The sequence below is a fragment of the Plectropomus leopardus genome, chromosome 16 (genome assembly GCF_008729295.1).
Source record: "Plectropomus leopardus isolate mb chromosome 16, YSFRI_Pleo_2.0, whole genome shotgun sequence".
NCBI lineage: Eukaryota > Metazoa > Chordata > Actinopteri > Perciformes > Serranidae > Plectropomus > Plectropomus leopardus.
The window spans coordinates 16,552,120-16,579,795 of record NC_056478.1 but is presented as its reverse complement, the minus strand read 5'-3'; the positions used below and the strand labels follow the sequence as shown (position 1 = coordinate 16,579,795).

Here is a 27,676-nt window from a genome sequence, read left to right as displayed (position 1 = left end):
CAGTTACAGCCTTTATGTGAAGTTTAAGTGAGTTGTGCCAAAAAGAGCAGTGGGTTGCCATAAAAGTAGAGCCTGTACAGGAAACAGTGATTATTTGTCTTAATCAACAAACAAATACAATTTTTTGTTTGATGAATCCCATTTAAACATCTAATCAAGAATAAATATATTTAGATGGAGCCCTCAAACTGACATTTCTTATGCAACTTAATGATCCATACATCATTTCTCCTCCTCCTCCTCTGTAACCCGTTTCCATCTGCTGTGCAGCCGTGGTATGTGCAGACAGAGCCTGACAACTGTGGCACTATTTTTATTCTCAGCGGCAGATGGTCAAAGTGGTTGCACCCGTTTTGCCACCTTGCCTGTTGGAAACGACTTCAAGTGCCCCCTGTTTCAAGCAGCTAAAATCCATTGTCACGCAGCAACAGGAGCCGAAGGAATATCTGAGGCCCCCATCTGAAGGAGGCAAGGGTGAATCTGTTTGTGCTTATGAAATGCAAGGATGAGCACAGCAAATTGGGGGGAAAAAAGGAAAAAGACCCTCTCATCATGACTGTGTGCATGTTTTCCCGTCGTACTTGCTGTCTTTTGCACATTTCTCTTACCTTAAGAAAATATTGTTGATCTGCTTCCTGATGAAAGCCCGCAACCCCAGGAACTTTCCATAAATCCGATGCAGGATGGTCTTCAGGAAGTCCCTCTCCCTCGGGTCCTCGCTGTCAAAAAGCTCCAGGAGCTGAAAGAACAAACACACCATACCTTAGTTTTCAGTCCTGATTGATTTCAAAGAGTTTTCAGTGACTTGATAATACAATCTTTGATCATGTTTCCACTCTCGGTGTGTGACGGTATATACCATGCAAGAGTTAAATGTGTCCAGCGGTAGAGATTACATCTCTCCTTGGCTCTGCCTTCCCCATTCTCCTTCTCACTTTTCTATTTACCTTCTTTCTTACTTTTCTGTCCATCTAATCTTAACTCCTACATACTAAATCACAGTTATGCAACTTATACTCAGTACTCATATGTATATGTACTATATGTTACACATTTCTGTCTGTGTTCTACATTTGTGTAATCTCACTCTGTATGCTTTGAGCATGTTATTGTTTACTTTTTTGTCGAATTTTCGATTTGTAATTCTTTGTATGTAGTCTAACTCACCTCTGCTTATGTTGCTCACTGCTGATATTGTTCATATTTCTATCATTTTTGATAGTAATTAGTGTTATTATTGTTGTTGCTGTATATCTCTTCCTCTCTCCCCGTCTATGTTTCATTTTGTCATAGGGATTACTGTAATTTTATGTTGATCTGTTCTGTACACACGTGTGTCCTGGTAGAGGGATACTGGGATGTCATATGCTGTAAAGCCCTCTGTGGCTAACTGTGATTCGTGATATTGGACTTTATGCACCAAAGTAAAATTGAAATTGAATTGAAATTAATATTTGTTCAGCCCGTCAGGGCACGATTTGTGATTGCGATACAATAAACTTAAACTTGAGGAATCTATAAGGCACCTTGGGTTGCCTTCAGTTATGAAATGTGCCATATATTTCAATTTGCCTTGCCTTGGTCAGACATGGAGGAAAGTGAAGTTATAAATACAGAAACCTGTAACACTTATTTTGTTTTTAATTCAAGTTTAGTCTTGTGTGAGACAGATGTTTTTTTTTGTGAGGAAGTTGCAAATAAAAGACGAAAATAAAAGTAAATGGTCAATGGACACTCATATAGCACCTTTCTAATCTTCCGACTACTCAAAGCTCTTTTACACTGAGGAGTCACATTCACCCATTCACACTTTCACACACTGGTGACCATACAAGGTGGCACCTGAGACTCAGTTTAGGCATTCACATGCACTGAAATTTGGAGCTCAGTGTCTTGCCCACGGACACACTGGCCACTTTAATACTACCTGTTAAAGGCAAGTATATTGCATCGTTATGCTGTCTCGCCGTGTTGTATATAACGTACGACCGCGGAATGGATTGAGTTGTCTCACCCTTAAGCTGCGAGGTAGTTATAGCGCAAAATGGTCTCTGTGATATAAAAATACAAACCAATCTACTATGATAGAAGACTTTGGCCACATTGCCCAACCCTGGTCTTCATGTTTCTATGCTGTAATTAATTTGCTATCATTAAGCTTTTGACTGAACGGGATGAACAATTTATTTGTGTACCATTTTAAATAGTTCCTACCCATATTTTGGGTTTCTGTGGTAAATGCTGATTGCGACCCATAGGGAAAAGGTTTTCTTTATTTTCTGATGTGCTGCTCTGATTAATGTAAAGTAAACAGATGGTGTGATCAGTCAGTCACCTGCTGAGCTGGAGGCACACTGTGACACATCTCGTCTCATAATCAGTGTAGTTACAGTATGTGGCCTTTGCTATGTGATGTTCTGTACCATTTTCTGAGGCTTAATAAGCCAGCTCTATAAAACGCTGTGGGTTACTCTGATACTATTATTGAAATACTGCTGGGCGCTGTAATGATTTATAGTGAAATTACTTTTCTCTGTATTGCTCACCTCTGGGCTAACAGTGAAGAGGACCAGAAGACAAGAACCAGCAAACTGTGGAGGATTTATTTTTACCACGCTTAACGAATTCATTGTGCTCGCTGTAAGGCAGCAATTTGTGCAAATAAGTGTAAATAATGAAGTCATATGTTACCAGCAGGGTCTTGTATAACAAATATACAGTATGAGTGTCCGAATGCTCTGTACATACATCTGAAATCTCTGGTGTTTAACAGCTATTTGCAGCAACATATGATGAGTCATCATTACAATACTGTGGAGGGCAGCTGAGCCGGTGCCACCGAGTTTAAATGTTTTCAGGCTCAAATTGGCTTCAGAGTATGGTACTTATCTTCCACTTGCATGTCATCAGCACCTTGGTGACAGGCCTGACAGTCTATTTTTAAACCTCCACGAATGGTTTTCATCATGCACACATGTTCTTCTTCTGCAAAGCACATTTATTCAGCTGCACATAAAAAACACTAGGAGTTAAATGGTGCAAAACACGAGTTTCTAGGTTGCAACTGAAATAATGTAGCAACAGCAGGTTTCCTAATGGTAATCTCTATAAACATATATCTGTGTATGTATAGTGTATCTGTAGGCACAACAGGATTTTGGTATTGGAAGCATTCTGGTTTCTATTTGTAGTCTGAGTAGTATTGCCAGATCGTGTTTGAGCTGCAGGAAACACTGTGAAAAGACAATTAATGATATCATTATTTGATGTTTTTCATATCCCACTTATCACTTGGCTGTTACTGGTACAAGACAGGTAAAGTTACTTTAGGTTTAGTTACACAGCCTGAAATAACAAACCTTACTTTGAAGGGCTTGTTTATTATCTGTACAGCAAACAAAAGTCTCTATCCTTTTTGTAAACAGTTCCAGACTTTGAAATACTGACATACCTTATCTGATGTAGCTTTTCTTAATCTCCCCCTCTCGAATGTCACAATTAGCTGCTCATGTCTGTTCTAAATCATGGTTAATTTATTAACTATGTTTCATGGACTCTTATTCTGACAGAAATTACAGTTTGAAGACTTTGTCTTGGGCACTGTGAACTTGTGATGGATCTATAACAAAACTGTAAAAAGCAAGGTATTTGTAAAGAATTCTCTACACTCAGTGTTTTGGTAAAACTTGCATCCTTACTGATGAGACAGAGGAGATTAAGTTGAAGTTGATCAGGAAAAAAAACGGGATACAGATATTGGGCTCGACTTTGTTATGAAACGGAACCCTGCAGAGTGTAATTCAGACATGCTGTGTTTGCCTGAGGTAATGTCAATATTCATTCACAATAGGTCACACTGGGATATGAGACAGGGAAAAGTAACCAAAATCAACTTTTCGACTCACCAGCAGAGGGGACTGCTGGGGAAAAAAATCCACCAGCCAAAACTGGTCAAAATAAAAGAATAAAAAAACAAAATTCCTATCTACAGTTTCAATACTATCACAATACATCAGTGCCAGTTTGATATGTACTGTGTCTTAAGTATTGGGATTTTTTCTGTTGCAATTTTCATTAGGTTGACACTTTACTTAAGCTGACTATTTATATCATGAAACAAAAACAAAGTACATCTCATCTCAGTCAGTCTTTCTGACTGTTGTTTCAGCAGGCCCATATACTGCATAGTGATTAATTACCTGTATGGTCTTCTCTGTGAAAGGTGCTATATTAAATAAACTTAAATTACTTATTTATTTGCTGATATGTCAGTTACATGTAGAATAGATTGAATATATATATATTTTCTTTTTAAGTAAACTTAAACTTTAGCTGTGCCTGCTCATCAAGTGAATAGTGTTTCCGATACACCGATTTATTTGTGGTGGCCACCGCAAAATCAACACTGACCAGCACAATTTCAGAATTTTGTTTTTTCCTTTTTTTAAAAAAATTGGTAATATCTTTTATTCCATTGTAGAGCTACATAAAGATTCGCTTAGCCCCTCACCCCGCTATCGCTCTTTTTATCAGACTTCTTATGAGACAACAAAAAGCAGCACCACCTCCACATTTTAATCATATTCATTCAGAAATGTAAAAACTCGCCTTAAAAATTGTAAATAAATACATTTTTAAAATTAAAATAAAAATAAAAAGGGGTACTAAAGTGTACTGATATTTTCTGCATCCCTTTAGTTAAGCCGTGTAGTTGATGTCCCATATTGTAAAGAGTACCACAAAACTTGGAGCGCTTGATCTGTTTTGATGTTTTTGATGATCTGTTTTGTATCACTGCTTAGAAGCACATAAATACACATCTGTTAATGTGTGTGTGTGTGCGTGCATGTGTGTGTCAAGTAGCCTTATGAGATTTAATCGTCAAATGGAAAATCTACCCGCATTTGGACCTTGGCTGGAGTTAATGTCGGATCCTTCTCAGGAGCCTGACCAGCACGTTCAAGAATAGCCCAGCGGGGAAAAACAAATCTTTACTCTGCTATATGTTATGTCCATCTATAGTTAGACACAAGGCACTATCATAAAGGCAAACTGCTTACAGAGGATCCATAAAAATATCAATGACCCCCCCCACCCCCCCCCCACCCCGCCAAGAAGAGCAAAATTCTCTTCCATGGTTGAAAAACACTCTTGGAAATCACAAACAATCAAGTCTGTCTCTTTTCATTTCATAGTTATGACAGAAAGATTATCCACTATGAGAATAACCAGGTCATTACTGAAATTAAATGAGTAATTCCCTGACTAAAAGCCTCTCTGTCCACCATATATGATTGACACTGAGACTCAAACAAACAGAGCAACAAGGGTAAGCATGGGACAACAAAAAAAGGCATATGCATATGAGTAATAATAATACTCCAGACTGTAATGACTTTCAAACAAACAGTAGGTTTCCATTTATGTATGAAGTGTCAGATGGCTACTCGATGGACAGTGTCATGTTTAAGACTAAGGGTCATCTGTTCCTTATGAAGCCTGATTTTTTGTGTTTTGTTTAATTTTAAAAAATATTATCTTTTACCTGCAACACTGCAAGCAGATTCAAATCTAAAAATTGTGAGACTTGAATGAATTGAGAAATTGACCTCAATATGATTTTACCTGTGATTACATGTCTTAACAGGAATATTAGATTCTTTCATCCTGCTCACAGTTGATTTGGCAACATGTTTGTGTCCTCAGTTTATGTAACATCAGTTGGAATGAATTACTATAGAAACAGATAAGAAACAAACCTAAAACAAAACAAGGATATGCTGATTACTTCAAGTTTTTTCACACACAGTTTGTAGCTGTTTCACTTTACATTCACTCACATGGTGGTGCTGCATTAAGATACTGTGTTCAAAAACAAAATGTGTTTTGCAGTCAAACTGAATAAATCCGATGAACCAGCAAACCAGTATTCTGCATATCAGGTTTGAAAAGTTTCCCTATGTTATAATTCTCTGTTTAGAAGCAATTTCTAACAGAAGTATTTTGGTTACTGCTCAAAAAACATCAAACTGAGCAAATTAATTACACAGAAACTAAGCTTTTGGAAACTGAAAACCTTAACATTGAACAACAAGCTGAAAAAAAAATACAGATCCCTGCCAACACACAGACACACTGTAACATTTTACTGGTGATGTCTGACCACCACAACAACAAAAAAAAAGCCTAAAATACACCCTGACCACGTGTCTGACCATGTTCTGCTCTTAGCTCCACATATGGTTGTTTTCCCATTTCGAGGGATGTTTTCTGCAGCAGCTGTGCTCTGCACCAGTTGAACCAGTGGCGCTGGAGCTGTGCTAGTATTAAAGCTATGTATAGGGCCAAATATTCCATCTAGTAGTGTTAAAAACCAGTGGTGATCTGGATAATCGAAAGAGCCGCATGAAAGGATATGCCACTGAGACTATCATGTGTAATAGTTTTTGTCACTTTGGGATGTTGCAGGACCAGTATCATTGGAATAGCATGATCACACACAACAGGTGCAAAGCTTCACAAAGTGCTGACTGAATCAAAGTTGACTTCAACACATATTTTTCTCACTGAGCTGCTCTGCTGCATGTTTGTCAAACTCCACACCCATTTCCAAGGCTTTGCTTGAACTTATCGCCATGAAGTAAATGCTGATTGTACAATATGATGAATATAGAACAATGACACCATCTGCGTTTAAATTGGTTACCTCTAAGCCTGGCTATCACTCTGCGATTCTGTCTTTTGGGTTAGATCTCCAGTGGAAAATGAAGGCTCAACTTCTAGCAAAAAATGCAAGTGCATTAACTACTGCACAACCAAGACAGAAAGAAGCAAGCACTTTTATTTTCCCCGGCAGCTATTGGTAGTTACCTACAGTTATCAAAGAGTATCAGTGCAGGTTCTTAGGAGTTACTGTCCCCAGTAGCAAAAATGGTGAGCAGAGAAACTATTTAAGTAAATGTAAAAATTAAAAATGCAGTGTGTCCTGTGTTGTTGGCAGTTGTTAGGCTCTGAGAGAAACAGAAAGCAATCCAAATGTCTTTGTGCCAACAGCACCAAGAATATCACCACTTGGAAACACTAAAGCACTTCTCACACTGCACTTAGCCTGGCGCTAAGAGAGTCTTCGTACTAGCTCAATCCCGGCACAATCCAAAGTCGACTAACCCTGCCTTTAGCCTAGTGCCCTCTGGCCTTGCTCTGGAACAGGGTTAGCCCCCGAGATTTTGGGGTTATCCCCTGAAAAAAGACTAATCGCAGGGCTAAAAGTTGCCAGTGTGAAACTGAGCTCATGGAATTTGGTCTTGTTTTTATTTTCCAATCACACAACTTCTTCAACACGTCATCAGTACATGCGTGCTTTATGTTTACATTGCAACCATGATAACTACTACTAACAGAAACTGGAGGTACCTAGCAAGCCTGCTAACTTAGATCATCAAAGTCCTGCTAATGGTGACACTTTAATTTTGCTGCTTGCTGTTAAAGTCACACTTCACTGAAAAATGTAAACATTATTACATGTTCCAACAGACATTAGACCTCGAGCTAGTAGGAGTGCAGTGTGATTTGAAAATTGTGTGTAGCCCAACATTTATGTTAACCCTGCGTTAACTGTGTGCGTGAAAAGTTAGCCCAGTGATAAAATTATGCAATGTGAAAACCCCACTAGGGCAATGGTTCTCAACTAGTGGGTTGCAGTCCCCATGAATACATCGTAATTTATCTAATGTATGGACCTCGAACAAATGACTATGGAGAAATCTACACCTAGTGGCTGTGGTTGGGAACCATTGTTCTAAGGGGAGAGAAGTTTATCTGTTTTCACTTTAAGAAATATGTGTACATGGATGGTACAGCCAGATACACGTAACAAGGATTCCCCCCTTTGTGGCTTCATATGGAAACCCTGTTACCTCATCTGTTTGACAAAAGAAATAGCAAAATGTCCTTTTTGAGCAACCAACTGAACCTTCCAGCTGCTGCTGAGCTTTGAACTCTATGGTGACTATATATGTGGATTTCTCACACGGATATTTTAAGACCTATTCCTAAGCTGTGTGTATTATGATAACTAACGTTAACCAAACCACAAGCCGTCTTTCCCTGCCTTTATTGCCACCCGAACCTCCACCTCCTTGTTCCCTTCTGCTCCGACCGCAGCACTCCTTCTCTTAACCTGAAGAGTAAACAACAGGCGGCTATTTAAAGCTCCCCCACGACACACTCACATCATGGAAAGTCGGTCCAGGCACCTCGGATGTGGCCCGGCCAACATTCTTGGCCCTGTGGTCCCCCGTTAGCTTCTGCTTAACTCTGCAGCTTCAGACAAGAAGTGAAGCATTCCTGCGGTAGGAGGGTACTGAGCGAGGGCAGATGCCGCCGACCTGCAGCTTATTACTGGTTTGACTCATCCAACTAATCATACTGTAGCGTCCCAAACACATCACATTGTGCTGCTAATTACTGTTATTCACCACATTAGAAATTCTAGGCATTTAACCAACGACCTGTAACAGCCAAAAGAAGCTGTGCCAGCTGCAGTGATTAATCGATCAAAATTTAAGGAATTTTGAAAAAAGAAAAAAAAAAAAAGGCAGAAACCACAAAAAGTTGCAGCTTTTAACTGTAAATACCTTTGGTTTTTCTTCCTTATAAGATGATAAACTCAGCGTGACAGCCAGTTGTCACAATTTGCTGAATAGATAATGTAAATAATCTGCAGTTGCAGCCCTCGAATTGTCACAACACTCCCAACTCAACAGCTATCTAAAGACATAGCAGAAAACCAGATGCCTATAACTAATAACTTAGTTAAATAAGGTAGGTTAACTTTAAACCTGTTGATAGATTTGTACAATCTTCACTATCATGCATAGTAATGCTAATTGTTTTGTTGTTTTGTTGTTTTGTTTTTTTAAAAAGACTCTTACCTGCAGAACAAATTTCTGATCAATGTGGCGCTTTGCAATGCTCGGCTGGAAGTCTGGATTCTCTAGAAAGCGTAGGAGAAACTCATAGACCAGCTGGAGGATAAACAAAAAAAAAATAAAAAGAAATACATTACATCTTGTAACTAAAACACATGATGTAATTGAAAGGGTGATGAGGAAAGATGACAAAAATTGGTTCCTTACCTGAATGTGAGGCCAGGAAGCCTCTAGAGTGGGTTCATCCTCCTCTGGGTCAAAGTCAGGGTTGTCACTTGGTGGAAGAGTCCGGAATATATTGGTGCAGATCTGGAGGAAGAAAAGTATAAAATCAATGATCAAGTCCCATTGTTAAAAAAAAAGAAAACAGGGTCAACATGCCAGGAGAGCACACAAGGAGATACAGCAGAAAACTTGAGTGTCCTTTACTTAAAGTCCCATAATGTTGAACAACCACATTGTTAGCCAAATATTTTTGACAAATAATTTAATTTTGTGCACAGGAAAAAAAAAAGGATGTGGCTAAATTGTGAAAATGATGTGTGACTGTGGCAGACGCCACAGGTCATGCGTCATCCTCTGAGGTTGCGCATGTGCACTACCACTTTGCATCTGCGCTGCAAACTGATTAACATTGTTATAAGCTAGCTAGGTACTGTCATGAGCACAAACTCACACTGAGCCATGACTCTGATGAGTTAACATGTTCATGAGCACATCTTTGTTATCTAGGAAAACAAAAGTATCGGATCGAGTCTCAGTATCTGCAGATATTTACTCAAATTAGGACCGGGGACAAAAAAAAACCTGACCAAGACATCTCTAATAATGACAATTTCTTATTTCTGTTACATATTACTAGGATATATATACTGTATGCCTATAAAGTAAATTAGTGAAAGTTGTATTTGGTTTGCAGTGCTCCACACTCATTATAATATAAAAAGCTGCTTGGAGCATTATTCAGAAACAGCTACTGTTACTGGTGGGTGATACTGTTTGTGCAACAGCACTCACCACGACGTTCTTTTTTTTTTTTTTTAACAACACACAGTATGTAGAGCAGTGCGACTTAGTAGGACAGTGCTGCTACAGCATGACAAACCTTGCAAAATAAATTTGGTTGCAGTTAATTTGCCTATACGCCAAACAACTCAGACAAGGTTAGTGAGTTTGTACCTGAAGCCAGCAACTGAATAAACACTCTAACACACATTTTTAGGTGTATGGCTCAGTTTCTTTGTGATAAGCAGCTGTTACAGTTTCCAAGAGATTAAATAAATGTGGGTGCGAAAACAATATTTGATTACAAACCATTACAGGTGGTCAACATGCATTTTGAGAAGTGGGAACTGGATCTACACACAAGTGGGACACAAAATTAAATTTTGAATTCTGTCATCTAAAAAGAAAGTAACATACACACCGATGCATGGACATTGTCAGCAGCTGCTGATTTCAGTGGAAAGCAGCTTTATCTGGACGATTCCTGAGCATGTTTAATTTAACAGAGGAGGTTTTATATCAGCACCAAAACACAGGGGCTGGAAGAAACCATTACAGATTCTGCATCTGCAGCAACTCCCCATTAAAATTCTATACCAAAGACAATTGTTGTAGACAGGTCACCGCCACCTCTATCCCACCTTGTTATTTTTAGCTAGGGTAAATTTGAGAGTGACACACACAGCAGCGGGGAGCTGAAAAAGCTGGCATTATGTGACTGGGTGAGCACTCTCATGTTGAAGTGATAAAGACAACATCAAATTACATATTGGCAGCTGGAAAATCCAAATGACACTAATGGGAGAGGAAGGTGGCAAAGGAATTTTAAACCTGACAGAGGCCAAAAATCTGACATGCTGCAAAACTCACAGAAAAACTTTGGCAAGGGAGATTCATTTCTGAATAAGCGAGCAGAAATTGGAATGCATGGAAACTAAGAAATCAAAAAATGAATTAATGTCCTACTAAAACATAGAGCTGAGTGATGCTAGACACAAAATGTTAACACTGACAAGATCTCAGAGTAAACTAGAAAAGCAGAATATTTTGCAAAGAGGTAGTGTGTAAAATGAGGAGCAGCACAAATATCACAAAAATAGCAGTAAACTGGTGGCTATGAGCTAGAGCTACATTGTAATGGAATTACTGAAATATCATCTTCCTGTTACCCTTATCGTCTTTAATATTTTCTGGCATGCTTGAAATTTTCAAATCAAAGATTAAAGTTACAACAACCTTTTGTTGGTTTACGACCCCTTAAAGACATATTAAGAACTGTGTGATTTCTTTTAAGTTGCTATATATTTTGTTGGTGTTTTGTGTGTTCTTGTTGTGTTGAGTTTGACATTATGCTGGATGTTTCTAACAATGCCCAAATCCTGAAAAATCTGTAATTGTAATTAAGAATGTGGTCATAGATTTATAATAACACCAAGATACCGAAAGCCAAAATGGCACCTATTCAGTCCTACTAATTTGCTCGGCTGGTGCATGAGCCAAAAAGAGTTTATAGATTCCTCTGGCCCTGTCTGTGAGGCTGCAAGGGTCACTGACTTAACATTGTGATGATGTCACCAGTTTTTAAGTCTCTTTTCTCGATTCAAGTAAAGTTTTAAAAATTTAAAGGTTGAGCGGCAACATGGGGGCCTGAGCACACATTAGCAAGAGCAGGCTAGCAGCCCCGCCATGACGAGCTGAACAGCTTCGGAGAAACACTGATTTCTAACATGAAACTGACATATTCCTTGTTTTTACCATTTTAAATCATGGAGTCCATTTGATTTTGAGAGAAAGTGATGAGAGCTTTGTGATATTGCACATCACCCTGCTGCAAGTACACACTGAAAAGAGGGTGAACTTGGTCAGCATTAATGACATTCATATGATTTCTCTTTCATTTTTTCACATGACCATGTCAGTCTGATCTTGGCATTAGCTCAAAGGAATGGTACCCAGCATGGTGTTGTGCTGCTGCAGCCCGCCCCCTTCAAGGTTGAATGAGCTGTGCATTCAGAGATGCCCTTCAGCTCGCTACTGAGCTGTTATTTGCCTGCTTGTGTCCTTCCTGTTATTTCAGAGAATTCTGACAGTGTAACTGCAGCTGTTTCTCAGCTGATGAAAACACCATCTGCAAGCAGCATTTGTTCAGTCTCGCTTACATTCAGCATCTCACCCATGCTTCAGCCAAACAGTAACAGAACCTGTTGACTGCCTTCATATTTTATACTCTCTGTGGAGTTTCTGGCACCAAGAAACTTTTAGCCGCACACCGTCTGCAGCATATGCTGAGGTTAGCACAACAAGCTGAGAGCACAAATGAAACACTGGAGCTGGAAGACCAACCTGTGATTGTGTATAAAACGAGGATGGTGAGTCAGCGTTTCGCCATGCTGATGTACATTTAACTGCATCACCCAGATGTGCCGATCACTGGCATGACAAATGTCTTGATGCTTTAAATGTTTAAATACAGCCAGGGTGGAAGCAACTGAAACACTCCAACTGATGCAGAAGTTTTTTTTTAGATTCTATTCATTTTGGGTTTTTTTTTCAATTTTCATAACATAGCACATGTTTGACCTGACGTTGTATTGTGGGAAAGTGTTTGTTCAGTGTTCGTACAGTATAATATACTGTTTGAAATGTTCCTTATTTTCATAATGAAAATAGTTTACTTAAGGTACCAGTGAGTAAAATGTTCCCTTGTTGCCCAGCAGCAGGACTGTATCATCAGTCGTTGACACGATTGACCAAACTTGCAAGAACTGAACTGACTTTTGTGTACTGTTACACCCCTACTACAAACCCACAAATACATTTAAAAGTGGTAGCATTTAGCTTAAATATCTATTCAGCACTATGGTGCCAATAAAGCAGCTAATGAAATAGTAAGATCTACATTTATCATTTTATCATGTAGCCTCTTAAATGTCAAAAAAAAAGAAAGAAAAAACCCTTAGAATTTTTCTGGAACCCAAAGTTACTTCCACAAATAACTTATTTTTCTAAATAAAAATAAATTTAAATAGTCACAATTAAAATGCTGGAAACACTGATCTTGGTATTTCTGCTTTCAGTAAAATAACTTTTCTGTTTGTAAACTAGTAAATCAACCTGTTTCAGCTCCTCTGTGAACACAGAGCAGATTTATGATATCTCCAACCTGTCCTACCCCAAAGACTCTGCTCAACTGTTGGGTCCAGTTGTGTCACACACCCGTGCGGGTGTCTACTGTATTTATCAGAGGGCTAAATCAAGGTTTAAGGTTGGTTTACATCAAGAACATTTACTATATAACAATTACTATAAATATATTGCTTTAAAAAAAAAAAACTCCCACTCAATACAACAAAGTTTTTCCACTAGCACAAGGTGGTATTTCAGGCAATTTGAAAAAGCCATATTTCACAAAACTGCAATGGAAACACATTTTTTTCACTTTTATAGGTCAAATGATGCAATAGCTATGTGCTTGTTGGTAGGAACTGGCTCCCTCGGGCATGATGCAGCAGGTGCTACAAGAGGTGTTTTTGTATCACATAATTTTAAAAAGATGAGCGAACAATCAGGAAGTTTTTAATCCACAGTTCTTTTGTGAAATCGTGAACTATTACCTCTGAGAAATCCCTCATACGTGGCCACTCCCACGTATAAGGGGCTTGCCTTTCCATTATCGCTTGCATAACACGCCTACGTTGCTTTTGATTGTAAATTATGACGGCTAGTGCGGTGGCTGCAACAGAAATTAACGTGCTCATGTTTCGAACATCTATCACTTCTTGGAATGTTTTTGCAAGAGGAGAAGTCTGGATGGAATGGAAACCCGCCTACTGACAACCAATCAAAATCCATCCAAAATCACAAGGTGAAACAGTTGGAGCATGCAGCACATGCCTGGTGCTACTGTTCATCATTCATCAGTGTCGATGCTCACATTGTTATTATGTTGTTGTTGATGGTGTGGATGGCCTTTTAACCACACATACGTACCAAGTGTTGCGAAGGCCATGATGCAGCCTCTTATCTCTCTTATTATACAACAGTCACATGAGTTGACACTCATTTCTGTGTTTATTATAGTAACAATTAGAGCAACAGTTTTCACCTGATGCATGACTGACTATCCAGTTAGACCGCAGTGACAGCTTTACATAATGCAGATGTATGCAGATGCTGATAATGTGACTGATGAATAAATCAGTGTGCCACCTCTGCAAGCTCTCTGTGGAGGATCACTTTTGCTGTCCCTGGTGTGAAGCACATCATTGGCTCAGCTGGAGTCAGATGACTCACAGACTAGGTTGCCAGGTGGGACAGCTTGATGCCAGTTTTTCCAGGAGGAGAGCTCTGAGGTCAAATTCTCACAAAATGAAGATAAATAGTGGGGCTGATGGCACTGGGGCACACACGGGAGCATAACTTCTTCGACATATAGCCAGTATGCTATGACTACTGTTAAACAAGTACTGTATCATAGTTAACATCACAGAACTGCACTCTAGTTTCCACTGAGGGCATCAGTATGTGTATTATTTGGCCTACAGCAGGAGGTGCATAGAGAGAGACAGGAGGTAAAGATACTGCATGAGATGAAAGGGACAAGTGGTTGCTTGTGCTATTAAAACAATGCAAGGTTGGATGTTGGGGTGTAGTTCAACATGCTGAAGGAGCAGCCGCAGTGACATGACAACACATTGACATGATGCACAGAGTGCAGAGACTGCAGCAGAGTCAGTGCAACATATACTTCCAGAGGATATTATTATCTTTGTTGTTCATCATGAAAAAACATCTATAAATCTACTTTTAAAATGCTCCTAAAAACTCCAGAATTTTCCTAAAAAAAATCTTTTTTTTTAAGATTATTTTTTGGGCTTTTTGGCCTTTAATTTATAGGAAAGACTCAGCGTGAAAGGGAAAGAGAGAGAGGGGATGAAATGCAGCAAAGGGCCTAGGAAGCAGTCGAACCTGCAGTCGCTGTGGCAAGGACACAGCCTCTATACAAATAATCAGGTCTTAAAGGGGTTAAATGGCTTTTTTCTAACTGTGGATTCAGAAATGCACACTGTCTGTGCAACATAATAGATTACATAATCAGCATACAAGCATCTGGCACACTTATTTAATTCCCCCAGTCACTTCACAATGTTGAAAAATAACTACAGTTGGACAAAACAAGAGAAAATATTGTGGGAGGATGGCAAACATGGGAAGTGTGTGTGAGAGAAAAAAGCAAACAGTGATTTGTGCTTGTGAAAGTAATGTAGGAGGATCCTATAAGGACTGCTCCTAAGTGACAGAGCGTTGAGTGAAACCAGTGAACACATGCTGATGACAAGGAAGGCTGTAGCTCTGTACAGGGTCAAATTGAAGGTGACGGCAGTAGCAACCAACACCTAGCAGCGTATCGGAGGAGAGAGAGAGGGAGAGTCGGAGGACAGGGATGAGATAGAGAAAATAAGTACAAGCACTGAGTGCCGCATTAGCAAAAAGGTGGGAATTACAGCGAATAAAAGGGGAATTATAGCTCAAAGAAGCTCTTCTGAACTAACCATTTTTACTCATCTCTGGCACAGAAAAGGAAGAATACAATCCAAACTGTCTGTGAGATGTGCTTTTCTAAAATATACTCAAAATACTAATTATAGAGTTGGAAAATAAGGTGAAACCTCCTTTTCCCTAGATGAGAAACCTGGCTGTTTGTACTCCAAACAACCTCAGTGATCAAAGCGCTCCTCGCAGCAGCAGAATAATGGGCAGCACTTTCAACCCTCACCTCTTCATTATCATGTGATGCCAAGCATGGAGTATCCAGGAGAGCTATTATCAACCCAGCTTTCTGAAAGTGCAGCTGCTATTTGTCTAACCTCACTCAGAAGCCTGTCTGTATTTCAGGAGTGGGTTCCTCTTGAGCATCACCCACGTCCCTCCGTCCTGCCCTTCAATAGATAAATGAGCTTACCAAGAAAGACCTGTGACAACACCTGTGCACTGGGCAGAGTCATCTCCAGACATACGAACTTTCTAACATGTTAGTGAGGTAACCCCAATGGTCACTGACAGAACTAATACATGTAAAATAAGGCTGGGCAAGACAACTTAAAAATAATGCTGCAATAATTTTAGGATTTATTAAGATACGCGAGATATATCTTGATATTTTGAAATCACCTCTTAACTACTGTAGACTACCATAATACAAAATGATTAAATGAACTACTGTTACAATAAAGTAGTAACTGTCATAAAAAAGTTATGGAACGTCTGGTGCTTTCATTTTGAAGCACCAGGCTCATCACGGATGGAAGTGCTGCTGATGTTTTTGCTGTAAACTTGAAGATTCTGGTAAACAGTTAGCAAAAAGTTAAACTGTTACTGCGGCGCCTTCAAACATGAAGATTTACTCAGTGTGAGCTGGACACAAACTAAAGCTCACCAGTAAATATATTACAAACACTTGCAAGTCACAATGACATTCCATGGTCGCAAAAATAAATAAATAGTTGTGATCAGAGCTCTGTAGATAAAAAAAGACAACAACTTTATATTAAATGTTTGCAAAAGTCATTGTATTTATCCCATGTGGAACTAGCCAACATACATTGTGTTTCTTCCATATATCGCCCACCCCTAATGTCACGTAACTCATTATCTCGTGGATGACCTGTTGCTCACACACTAGTCATGATTTAACTACATCTGCTTGAAGTCTCTTTCATCTTATGTAAATGATTTAGATATTGTTTTACATGGTTTTCCCACATAAAATGTTGAAAAAAGGCTGGTAGCAGATCTACTCCTTCTCCGTCACTGAGAAATTCTGGATCCGGTGTTGGAGGAAACATGGGAGAGATTCAGCCATATAAGTATGTTTGAACCTCAGGCAGACACAGACTCAGATGTCTGCACCAAAATCTGAGACTAGAAGGCGTATCAGAATGTAGAAAAGGTATGATTGCAGACTGGGGGATAGAGCTGACTCACCTTTAAGACGTCAGCGAAGGTTGTAACAGTGCCAAATCAACGTGACAGCGGGCAAGACAGAACCATGGACCAAGACAGACCAACCAAGACAGATGGGGTGTAACGCTTTGACAGTGTGTAATATGTGCAACCTATCACTGGGAGATTTGCAAGCAGCTAGCAGCAGTTAGCAGCTAACTCATGGAAAAAAACTTAAGGTAAAAATGTCAGCAAATTGGTGAGATAATAAGGTCCTGGAGCTCTTTAATGTGGGCGAGGGCAAGATCAGCTGCTATTTAAGAGGGACAGTAAAAAAATACTCTGCTGACAGCAATATACGTCACGTCTTCTGCTTCTGAGATGCAAACTTCACACAGATAGAAGTCACTATGGCAAAGGTCAGAAATTTTAGGAAACATAAACATTTTTGAGCAGAGGGGTACTCAAACTACAGCAGATATTTCTTCTGGTGAGTGTGATTTATATCTGTGATTGCATCAGTGTGAGTATAACTGACAAGCTTTATTTTTATTAATTTGGACTGCTGACATCAGAGGATTTGCTGCTATGTTTACTGTCTGCGTTGGCACATTCAAAAGTCAATCAAGCCATGTTGGAGACAGAGCACAAAATCCCACATATCCATTCTGTCTTTGCTGCGAGGTCCAATGTTCATATTTAGGAAAAAATCCATTATTGTAAAATCTAGGAATAAAAGGCCCAGCTTGAAAAATAACCTATATTTTGTATTTATTTTGTCTGTATGATCTATTTTTAGTGACTGTGTCTGAAGAGCTACAGCTTTACCAGCTCCTGACAGAATGAAGGTACATAGTACTTTTATAAATTCTGCTGTTATTGGCAACCATAACTCTTCTTTTGATCCATCCATGATGATCTTACAGAATGTTTTTGGATGCTTTAAGGGTGGGACCAGCACAATAACAGTGTGCATAATGTTGCTAATACATACTGTACTGTACTATTACATGCTGTACCTTAAACACTGATGTTGCACCAGTTTAAACATTGACATTAAATGCAAGTTCTCTGACACCATTAGCTGTCAACTTCATATTTACCTTGCTATTCCATGTTTGCATTACTGCCCTGCTGCCAATGTTTGTCAAACCACAGCAGCAGCACCTGAAGCCAGCTTACACAGCTAGTAAACCTTACACATGCTTTTTTTTTTGGCCATTATCAGTTACAACTAAAGCACTCTCACTAAAAATGACTCTCGTCTTACTGGAAATTGTCTATTTTTCCATAACTGTCATTAGAAATCAAATTGGAAAAACTCAAAACATGTAGTTTTGGGACAAATAAATCAAGACAATATAATGTAGCACATTACAGCTGCACAATAGTGCTGTTTGCTGAATGTGACAGCTGGTTGTGATGGGTTATTTTTAAAAAAATGTAGCACTAAATCTGTCTGAATTGTGCTTTTACAATATACAATTCAAAGCAGTAAAACCAGTGATGTAACTGGTTAAGAGTATATTTATTAATCACCATGTCCTCTGATTAATATTCCACTTCACGCAGCCCTTCTGCACTTTGCGTTGCTGCACATACATAAATAGCAGGTGTGAGATGCCCACACATTCTGTGCGCTCAAGACCCACCGCATTGCAGTTGTTGTTGCACTTGTGCAATTAAAATAGGGCTGTCTCCACACCTATTGGGTCAAAAGTGCATTTTTTCTATAGTAATTCGGTAAAGGAACATGGGTGTCGCCAGCTCCTCTAATCCTTCTAATTTTACCCCCAATTGCATATCAACTGTTTTGTCAAAATAATTATGTTAACCTGCAAAACACTTTAAGAGACAATATTGTGAGACAAACTGAATCCTGGATCAATATTTGCAGGTTTGACTCGGATTACTGCCTACAGTCCATTAATAATCTGAAGACTCCTTGACTCAGCTGTGCTCATTCGTATCCTTCGTGATAATCTGCAGTGAATCACTGCAGTACTGACTATAGTCCTGACTGTTGTGATCTAAATGTTGCACATGAGTCATTTTTGTACTGTAGGAGGAAACTAGGCTGCTCAGGGCACCTACTCCATCAACACAAATCTATACCATGTAGGCCAAGGGTACTTTGCAGGGCGTTGGGTTTGGTTTTCGAACAAATTATTAACAAAATTCCTGCAGCAGTGAATGTGTTAATCACTCAACCGACCTTCACTATGTTGACCCTGCAGTGACCCTACACTGACTTTTGAATGCACTCATTAAAGTACCACATGTCTCCAGATAATATGTTAATAAAGTATAACTTGAATTCATTTAGGTCCTGAAATGTCACTTTCACATGCTGCTGTTCACTGTAGGGCTGCGCAATATGACGAAATATACCATATGACTATAAAAAAGGTCAACTGTTTCATATTATGCTATATCATATATTTCGTTTACGTCATCTGATAACGCTTTGCATCCGTCCGCGTGGCTGAGGGAGCATCTACACAATGGCATCAAAACAAACAAACATGGAGAAGCTGAAAAATGACTCTGAACATACGAATTCGGCACAAGACACTGACACCATTTCTATTTTTTTTAAATCCACCGACAAAAGACTCGCTTTGCCGCTTCGTTTTTCCCCTCTCTCCTACGGCTCTCTGACTCTCACACACACAAAAAGCAGAGCTTTTGCAGAGCTCCGATTGCGCCTATTTGGCCGCATTTTGCTGGAATACCAGCATAACTTGGAAATCTTTGCAATGTACGAACTGGAGAGCTGTTGGTCTGTTTCCAGCTTACAGTGGATGAATCCTAATACCACAATTACAGTTTATTTCGATGCTTACGCTGACCCAAGCTTCAAGTCCACAGCAAAAACATCAACACTTCCAGCCCAAGACGAGTCGGTCCTTCAAAACAAAAGCACCATGGGTTCCGCTTTGATTTATTAATTATAAAAATACTTTATTTAACTTTACTATTGTTCACAGCTGATCAGATTGATGGATGAGATGAGATATTTGCAGATTTTATAAGTGAAACAGAGTTTTAGGCCCACCAGAGTGAATGTAACAAGTTTTCAGATCTACTCAAAAACATCTGATTCATTGCGACAGAACTCTGATGATAACAATCACACCAGACAGGGATAGCAATTGTAAATGTCAGAGGTGTGTGTCAATTGCAAATAAAGTGTTACTTAGGCTGCCATGTAAAAATAATTATGACTGAGAGATACAATGTGAGAAGACTCCAGGTTTTTACATATACAGTATTATGATAATCAAAAGAGGAACTTTTAATTATGGTGTAACTCTAAAGCAATGTTCTCAGGAGGGCTGCACATAACAGTTTCAGCATTGACAATGCGATTTGTGCATGTGGCATCGCAAGTCGAGTCAAGTTTTACTGGATTGTTTGTTATAAAAGTGTGTGGGGGAAAATCTCTTGAAGATGCTCTCTTGAAGGCTTGAAGATGCAACGTGACCTGCATTACCAAAAAAAAAAAAAAACACAGAGAAGCACTGCCTCTTGGGGTTTGAAGTCAAAGAGCAACGGAGAGAGTGAAATCTTTTTCACAAAGATTAATGTGTATAGAGTTTGTTGTGAAATAGTTACAGGAAGTCCTGTGAGATAGTCACTTGCTTTATCTCAGTGTATGTTCTTTAGGTTTAAACTGAGGTCATTAGTTGGTCTACATCCTAAGTCAGTGGATTAATTTCACACAGTGGGTATGATTGGTAGTGAGCCAAAGATGTTTACTGCAGTAAACCTCAAACCTCTGGCAAACATAATTAAGGTTAGCAGTGTTTTTCTCTGAGCTGTGGCTGTGTGGGTGTCATCATATAAGCTTTCAACAGCAGCACTGCGAGTAGAAGACAGTGTTGAAAGACCTATTACTCATAACATGTTTCTTAAAGAGAAAATTGAGAAAAAAGAATAACCAAAACAGACATTCAGTTTGTAGAGTGCAATGCTGGAGACAAGGTAATATTGAACTCAGTCTCTTTGAACTCTGATCTACTTACTGCATTCAATGCAAGTTACAGTGGATGAGAAAGGAGGAAAGAAATAGACCAAACTTGAAATAACACCCAGAATATTGGGCTTTTCCTGTGAATTTAGTGCTTAAGTGGAACCAGTCTGGTAAGGGGGTTTGGCATAAGGATGGTAAAATGTTCCTCGCGTGCTGCTGACATGACACACCCTGTCTAGACACACGATCGGCCTCCATTTTTTAATCCTGCTCAAGTGCACAGCATGTTGCACAGCGACACAGAGAGGAGGCCTCTTCACTGTTTAATAATAAACACTGGTAACAGCACATAACTATGGGATGAATTGCTGCTGTTGTTGCTTTGGACTTTGCATGCAGAGTTTATGTTCTAAACCAGTGAACTTCAGAGAAGCACCAGAGAACTTGAAGGCTTGTATAGGTGCGCCCTCACCATATTAGTGATCTCTGGGTACGTAGACTCCACCAGCACCCCTCTGTTGGTGGAAACGTAGTCCACAAGCTCATTAAGCGTGGCCCTCTTGATCTCCTTGCTCTTCAGGTCTGTCACTGAGTCCAGGAAGTCGAAGAGCATGCAGCACTGCTGGAGTTTCTGGGTGAACAACTCCTGCTGCTCTGTGGATGGGGCATCTGGAATCACAAAAAAGAAAGGACATAAACTGAATGACTGTTTATACACACAGCAGAATGCATAATGTCATGCTCTATGGAAACAGATTAAAGATGAGATGCTGGGGATGGCAGCTACAACTGGTCCCCTAGGCTAAGACATGCTTGTACAGAACTGAAGGAGATTTAAGGTGGTGCACTTTAATTTTTGTCTTAAAGGGGAGCTTTTATGCTTTTGATTATTTCCTGTCAAATATTTGATGTTAAAATGTTAGATGTCCATATTAAAGATTTTACTGTTCATTGTAAACAACAGAAAGTGTCGCTATTCCTAGTCAATCTCCAGTTGCAATTACACTGCTACATGCTAATGTCAGGTAAATGTATAATCTTGGATGCTGATGTTGTCAATTTCTCCCCAATTTCAGATTATATTTATGTTGAATAATTTCCTGTTGTGAGATTGTGGTTTAGAAGCTTTTAATAGTATTTAGTATTTTCTGACTATAGAAAGAACCACAGCTACGTGACCCACCCCTCAGATTGCCCACCATACCTACACGGCAGTCCACCATCACCCACTTGATAGCTTTTAGCATTTACTATGAAGCTATGAAACTATAAAGTATGTTGTTAAAAGAGAGGCACTAAAGATAAGGGTAAGGTTACATCTTGTTATAAAGATGAATCACGTCCTCACGTATATTTAATCATGAAGTGGATAATTGCTAAGTCATATTATGTCACAACAACATTGCATTAGTGGGTTTGTCTTGTTCAGGTGATTGAGTTTTTTAGGGACGTGTCTTGCAGACTACAAACGGAATGTGGCTGCAATTATGCATGTCTCCCATGATGCGGAAAACCCAGAAACAATCAGAACCCGCATTTACACTGCCCTTTCAAGACAGGTACAAAATACTGTTATGTTTTCTCAAAGTTCTGTATATAAGCTCCGATCACCAAAAAGGGGAGACAAGTGATCTCCTCTTCAAGACGGGACAGGGGGTAGTAACAGCACTGTAAGGAGGTCTGTGTAAAACATAAAGCCTGCAAGATGTGACCATGGGGGGCTTGGGGGTAATGTTTTGACAACATGTTAATGTGTGTGACCCATCGGGAGAGATTTAGTATTGCATACAAAGAACAACAGCGGTCGTAAAAAAACAGGAAAAAAAAAAGAGATTCGGGAGCTCCTTACCCTTATTTTTTATAAAATGCTGCCGACATGTATATTATATGTCACACTAGAAGCAGATGCTATTGCTTTACATGTCATGCCCATTATGCCTCTTTTGATTGTGGGATGACGCAATGCAGTATATAATCACACACTGGAGCGGCATGATGCTGCCATTGTTTGGTTCTGTGTAAAAACGCAGAGGCGGTATGAAAAAGGAATTTTGGTACAGCACTATAGCGCGATTTCTCTCTAAATGCAGCTAGATAGATTAGGTTTTTGGGAGAGAGGGGTTAAAGAGACTAAAATGGAGTGTCTCAAAAAGATTGTGAATACAGCTATTCAAGCACAGACAGTATAAGGAAAATAAAGTGTATTTTAAGCATCTAAGCGTGTAAACATGTTCTAATAGAAACCCAAAATACAAGTATGAACCTGAGAATTAGCATAATAGGTGTCATTTAACATCCCCAAACATTTCCCTTTAACAACCTCACTAAAGACATAATGACAAAAACAAACTGAGTATTTATTCTAAATTGTTCAAATCAGCTGGTTTATTGCACAATTTTACATATCTAACTACGCTGCTGGACAAACAGACACAATACACCAATGTGTTTTGTCACACAGAGGCAGCCCAGTCATTCTCGGCTTTGATTGTAAAGCCTTTTATGGATTAGATGGTAAGTGCGTTCAGGGTTATTAGAGCTGTCAAACTTGACCCCAGCTGAGCTATAAACAGCATTTGGCAGCCGTCCAGATATGCAGTGACACACTGTACAGTGATGTTCTGTTCCAACACAGCAGCAGACAAACACAGGACTCTTTCTGTAACTGTGGTGAAAACACACAGTTAAGTAATCCAATGCTGTAGGTCTGATTTACAACACCTCAAGAACCAAAGATCCCAAAGGTTACAGGGTTAGGCTAATATAGATGCCATCCATGACACTTGTTGACACTGAGGTGCTAATTAATGTCTTCATACAGATGTGTGTCTAAATTGTACATTGTAAACGGTTAAACTTATGTTTATTGGTGTTGGATTAAGTTTGTGATGTTGGATGTTAACTGTTCCTGTGCTAGCTCGTGCAACGACACTGAGCTGACCAGCTACCAGAAGGCAGCAAATAGAAATTTTGCTGATCCGCAAAAAGTGTCGTATGCAGGTATTTTTTGACTGGAGACATTTCGATACTACTACTACTACTGTTATTTTTGCTGATACCTTGTAGAAATCAAGTACTGATACCCAGCCCTGATGTGATGCGATGTAACTCTACATGAAGCAGTTTTCAATATAGTCATTATAGCCAGTGACAATCAAATACACAACTATTGATATAAATTACTGTCCTAACAGACAACAGAGCTATACAATTAGTTGATTTATTGATTTGCTATAGGATAGAAAATAAAAAGGCAAATATTTTTTAAGCAAAAATGCCAAACATCTGTTGGTTGAGGCTTCTCAAATGTGCAGACTTGCTGCTTTTTATTGTCATATGTAAGACAAAACTGAAATAGTTTTCTGAGGAAAAAAACCCAAAAATGTCACTTTTGGCTCTTTCGACAGCCTTTTTCACTATTTTCTGCCATTTTGTAGAGAGGAAAAAACATGCAAAAAATATATATAATTATATAGGAAAAAACATGCATATATATATATATATATATATATATATATATATATATATATATATATATATATATATGTGTTATTATGTTCTTATGCGCTCTGCACTCTTTATATCCTGGCTGCTGAACACATATCTTATGTCTGGGAAATTCTAAAGTACTACAACAATCTTGGTGTCATTGATAGATGAAAATGGATTTTCATTTGCTATGTAACTCAGTTTTTGCATATTCACATCTTTGTATCTACAGATTTTTCTTTTTGTTTGGTTGGGGGGGGGGGGGGGGGGGGTGGGAATTCCGTGGGTAGGAAGCCTTTGGGGTGGAGGGAGGGAGGTAATACTAAACATAAAACACTGCAAATGTCCTCTGATACCTGTCTGTTTGTGTACAACACATTGTCCCATTTTTCTTCAAGGAAGTATAGAAATAATAGAATAAAATGATTAATCAATCAATATTGTTTGCTGCAGCCCTTGTGTGCATTCACATTTAAGTGCTACAGACTGTTTTAAAAATGTATTTATAATATATTTCCTGGTGAGTATCATGGTTCAGAGGTTCGGTTTCTTTTTCAGTGATATCATGCAATTGAAAAGGCATTACCCATAAAATTGTGCAGCATAGGGACAACACACAGTAAGGCACAGTCCAGATATTCACACCGCCTCTCACACCTAGTGAAAATGTTCCAGTGGTGTTGACAGCTGACGAAGTACTTACGCAACTGAACTCTACAGGTCAGACCACTGGCTGCTGCTCTGACTGAACTCAATATCTGAGTGTAACTACAACCAAGCTGACTTGTTAACACTCTACTTTGTCTTTATGCCAAATTTCCAAAGTATCGAATCTCAAAGGATTCCACACTCAAAGAGCAGACTGAATACCAAACTGATTCCAGAAAGGAAAGATGACCACGATGCCCCTGTGGCCTGATTTATGCCGTTGTTAACATGACACATGGGTGGCTCGCATTTCTTCCCACTTGTGTAACACTGGCTGTCATCACTTTCGGCAGGCATGCTGGATTCGAACCAGTGTTTTCTAGGTGCACATCAGTGACACATTTAAGCCGCTAGCACTCAGACTGCACCTTACAGGAATAGTTCAACATTTGGAGAAATGTGCTTATCCACTGTTTTTGCCAGGGGCCAGATGATAAGATCAAAAACAGTCTTGTATTTGCACATTGAATATGAAGGTACATAAAAGAGATGGTTAGCTTTAGGGATGTTCCTATTAACTAATGTACGATGCCTCAGCAGAAGTTTAAATGTAGGCTAGCCTACCTGTCTAGATGTAAGTAAACAATCAAAACACAGCACATTGTATATTGTATATATTGCAGATTTACTCATCAAACAAAAGTTAACAAATCATAGTTATGCGTACGTAACACCTCCATTCAAACACACACGTGGTAACTCTCTTATGCATAATGCTGTGTTCATAATATGTGCAACAAAGAGCACATTTTCAAAGGACTGACTGAATGACTTTACGCGACAAACTGACGCCCAACACTTATCCCTGCTGACAGGCATGATGAGCTACTAAACAAACAAACCACAACTTTTTACAGCATCAACCGATTTTTGAGCTGCAGTGCTATGTTATTTAGCTCAGTCAGCTGATAATATGCTAGCTTTAAGTGCATTGCAATGGACATGGGGTTACAATGGGGCAACAAAATGTGATGTTAAAACAGGGCTTAGACATTGATCAAAAGCATAGAAATTTTTTTTGGCCAAATACAAACTTAAGACATTACTTTGACGGGTTGCTTTGTGGCAAGTAGCAGACACATAAGCCACTGAAGTGTGAACACAGCATTCGTGTGTACCCAAACTGAAACACATACACACGACCAGGCTTTTTGAGATCTTCATCAAAAACCTCTACCTCGTACCTGGTCGTACCTCTCACGACCAGCCTAACGAGAAAATGAAAACGAGAACGAGAACGAGAACGAGAAAGAGAAAGAGAAAGAGAAAGAGAAAGAGAAAGAGAAAGAGAGAGAGACACTGATGATCAGATTCATTATTTTTGGTGCAGACTAGCAACAACATTTAATTGACTAGTTTACTAATAGTTTACTAATCACGCACATCCTCAGTTAGCTTAGAAAAAACACTGTAAAAATATGAGAAACAACTAGCACCCTAAAAACTGCTAAGATCACATATTTGCACACTGTATCTATTTTTTTAAACCACATAAAAACCTTGGTGTGAAAATGATATATTGTGGGTTTATGGGGATTTAGGTGTCAGACTATTTCTTAATCGAGCACAACATCTTCCTGGAGTCTCAGCTGTGTGGTTGATAGATAGATAGATATACTTTATTGATCTCAAACCTGAGAAATTGGGACCTGGGTTGGTGACCTTACTGTGATGCCAAGACTCGACTGACCATCACCGCTCATAAAACCACAAATGGTCATTTTTAGACTTCAGTGTTTGGAAATGTTAAACAAAAAATAAACACATTAATTAGCAAGGTATAGAGGTGCTGATAGAATTTTGTTACCTTTGGACAGAGCCAGGCTAGCTGTTTCTGTGCTTTCAGTCAGTGTGCTAAGCTAAGCTAAATGGCTGCACAGATATCAGAGCTGTATCCGTAATATGACTCGGCAAGAGAGCACTAGGCACATTTCCCAAACTGTTGAACTATTTCCTTAAGTCTAAGCTCTAAAGCTCTTTTTTGTGGAGCTCAAATATATTACATGATAAGTCACAGTCATGCATTAGAAGACAAACTTCGTCTCACTCACTGTTTCTTGGAAACAATGCAGGAAACATTCAAAAAGGGTTTTCACATATTCATAATTTGTTTTCTCTAAGCTGTCTGAGTAACTAAATCATTTTAATTCTTTATGGGGAATTGTTTCCTTCCTCAGAGAGGAGAGAAGGCTAGGCCTGTTGGATACAGTCTGACATGTAGATAATTTTCCCAATGTGAAGCTATTTTTGCCTTCAGATACAGATGCATTTGTGCACAAATTCCTCAGGGTGCTTCACAAGAAAGGAAAATATTTCCGTTGAAGCTATGTATGAAAACAAAAAAGATGAGAACACTTGAGACATCAGACAGAAATTCCAAATTAATCAAGCTGGATAAGACCTACATGGATTTTGTTCCAGTGCAATAAATGGTCACATTTCTCTGAAGGATAAAATAAGAGTCCCTCACTCCCACATCAAAGGTTTTATCTTGGTATCACAATGTGGCTGAAATTTATCTCCCTGCACTGCATGTTCTCACACAAAGCTTTAGGAATCACTTAAACAATTATCTGCATGCAATAACATGCAATTTCATAACCACACATGGACAAGAGTAAGAAAG

The 27,676-nt window shown here is 39.1% G+C and overlaps 1 protein-coding gene across 3 annotated transcripts in view; it reads right to left on the bottom strand.

The window, feature by feature from the left end:
* The window catches only part of ppp2r5a (protein phosphatase 2, regulatory subunit B', alpha isoform), a 56,029-nt gene that overhangs the window by 9,869 nt on the left and 18,484 nt on the right, over positions 1-27,676 (bottom strand). For all 3 annotated transcript variants that reach the window (XM_042502869.1, XM_042502871.1, XM_042502870.1), the window contains 4 exons: positions 21,326-21,522; positions 9,138-9,239; positions 8,934-9,026; positions 609-739 (listed from right to left, as the gene is read on the bottom strand). In XM_042502869.1, coding sequence (XP_042358803.1) covers positions 609-739; positions 8,934-9,026; positions 9,138-9,239; positions 21,326-21,522 — 523 coding nt within the window. The remainder of the gene's footprint in view (positions 1-608; positions 740-8,933; positions 9,027-9,137; positions 9,240-21,325; positions 21,523-27,676) is intronic.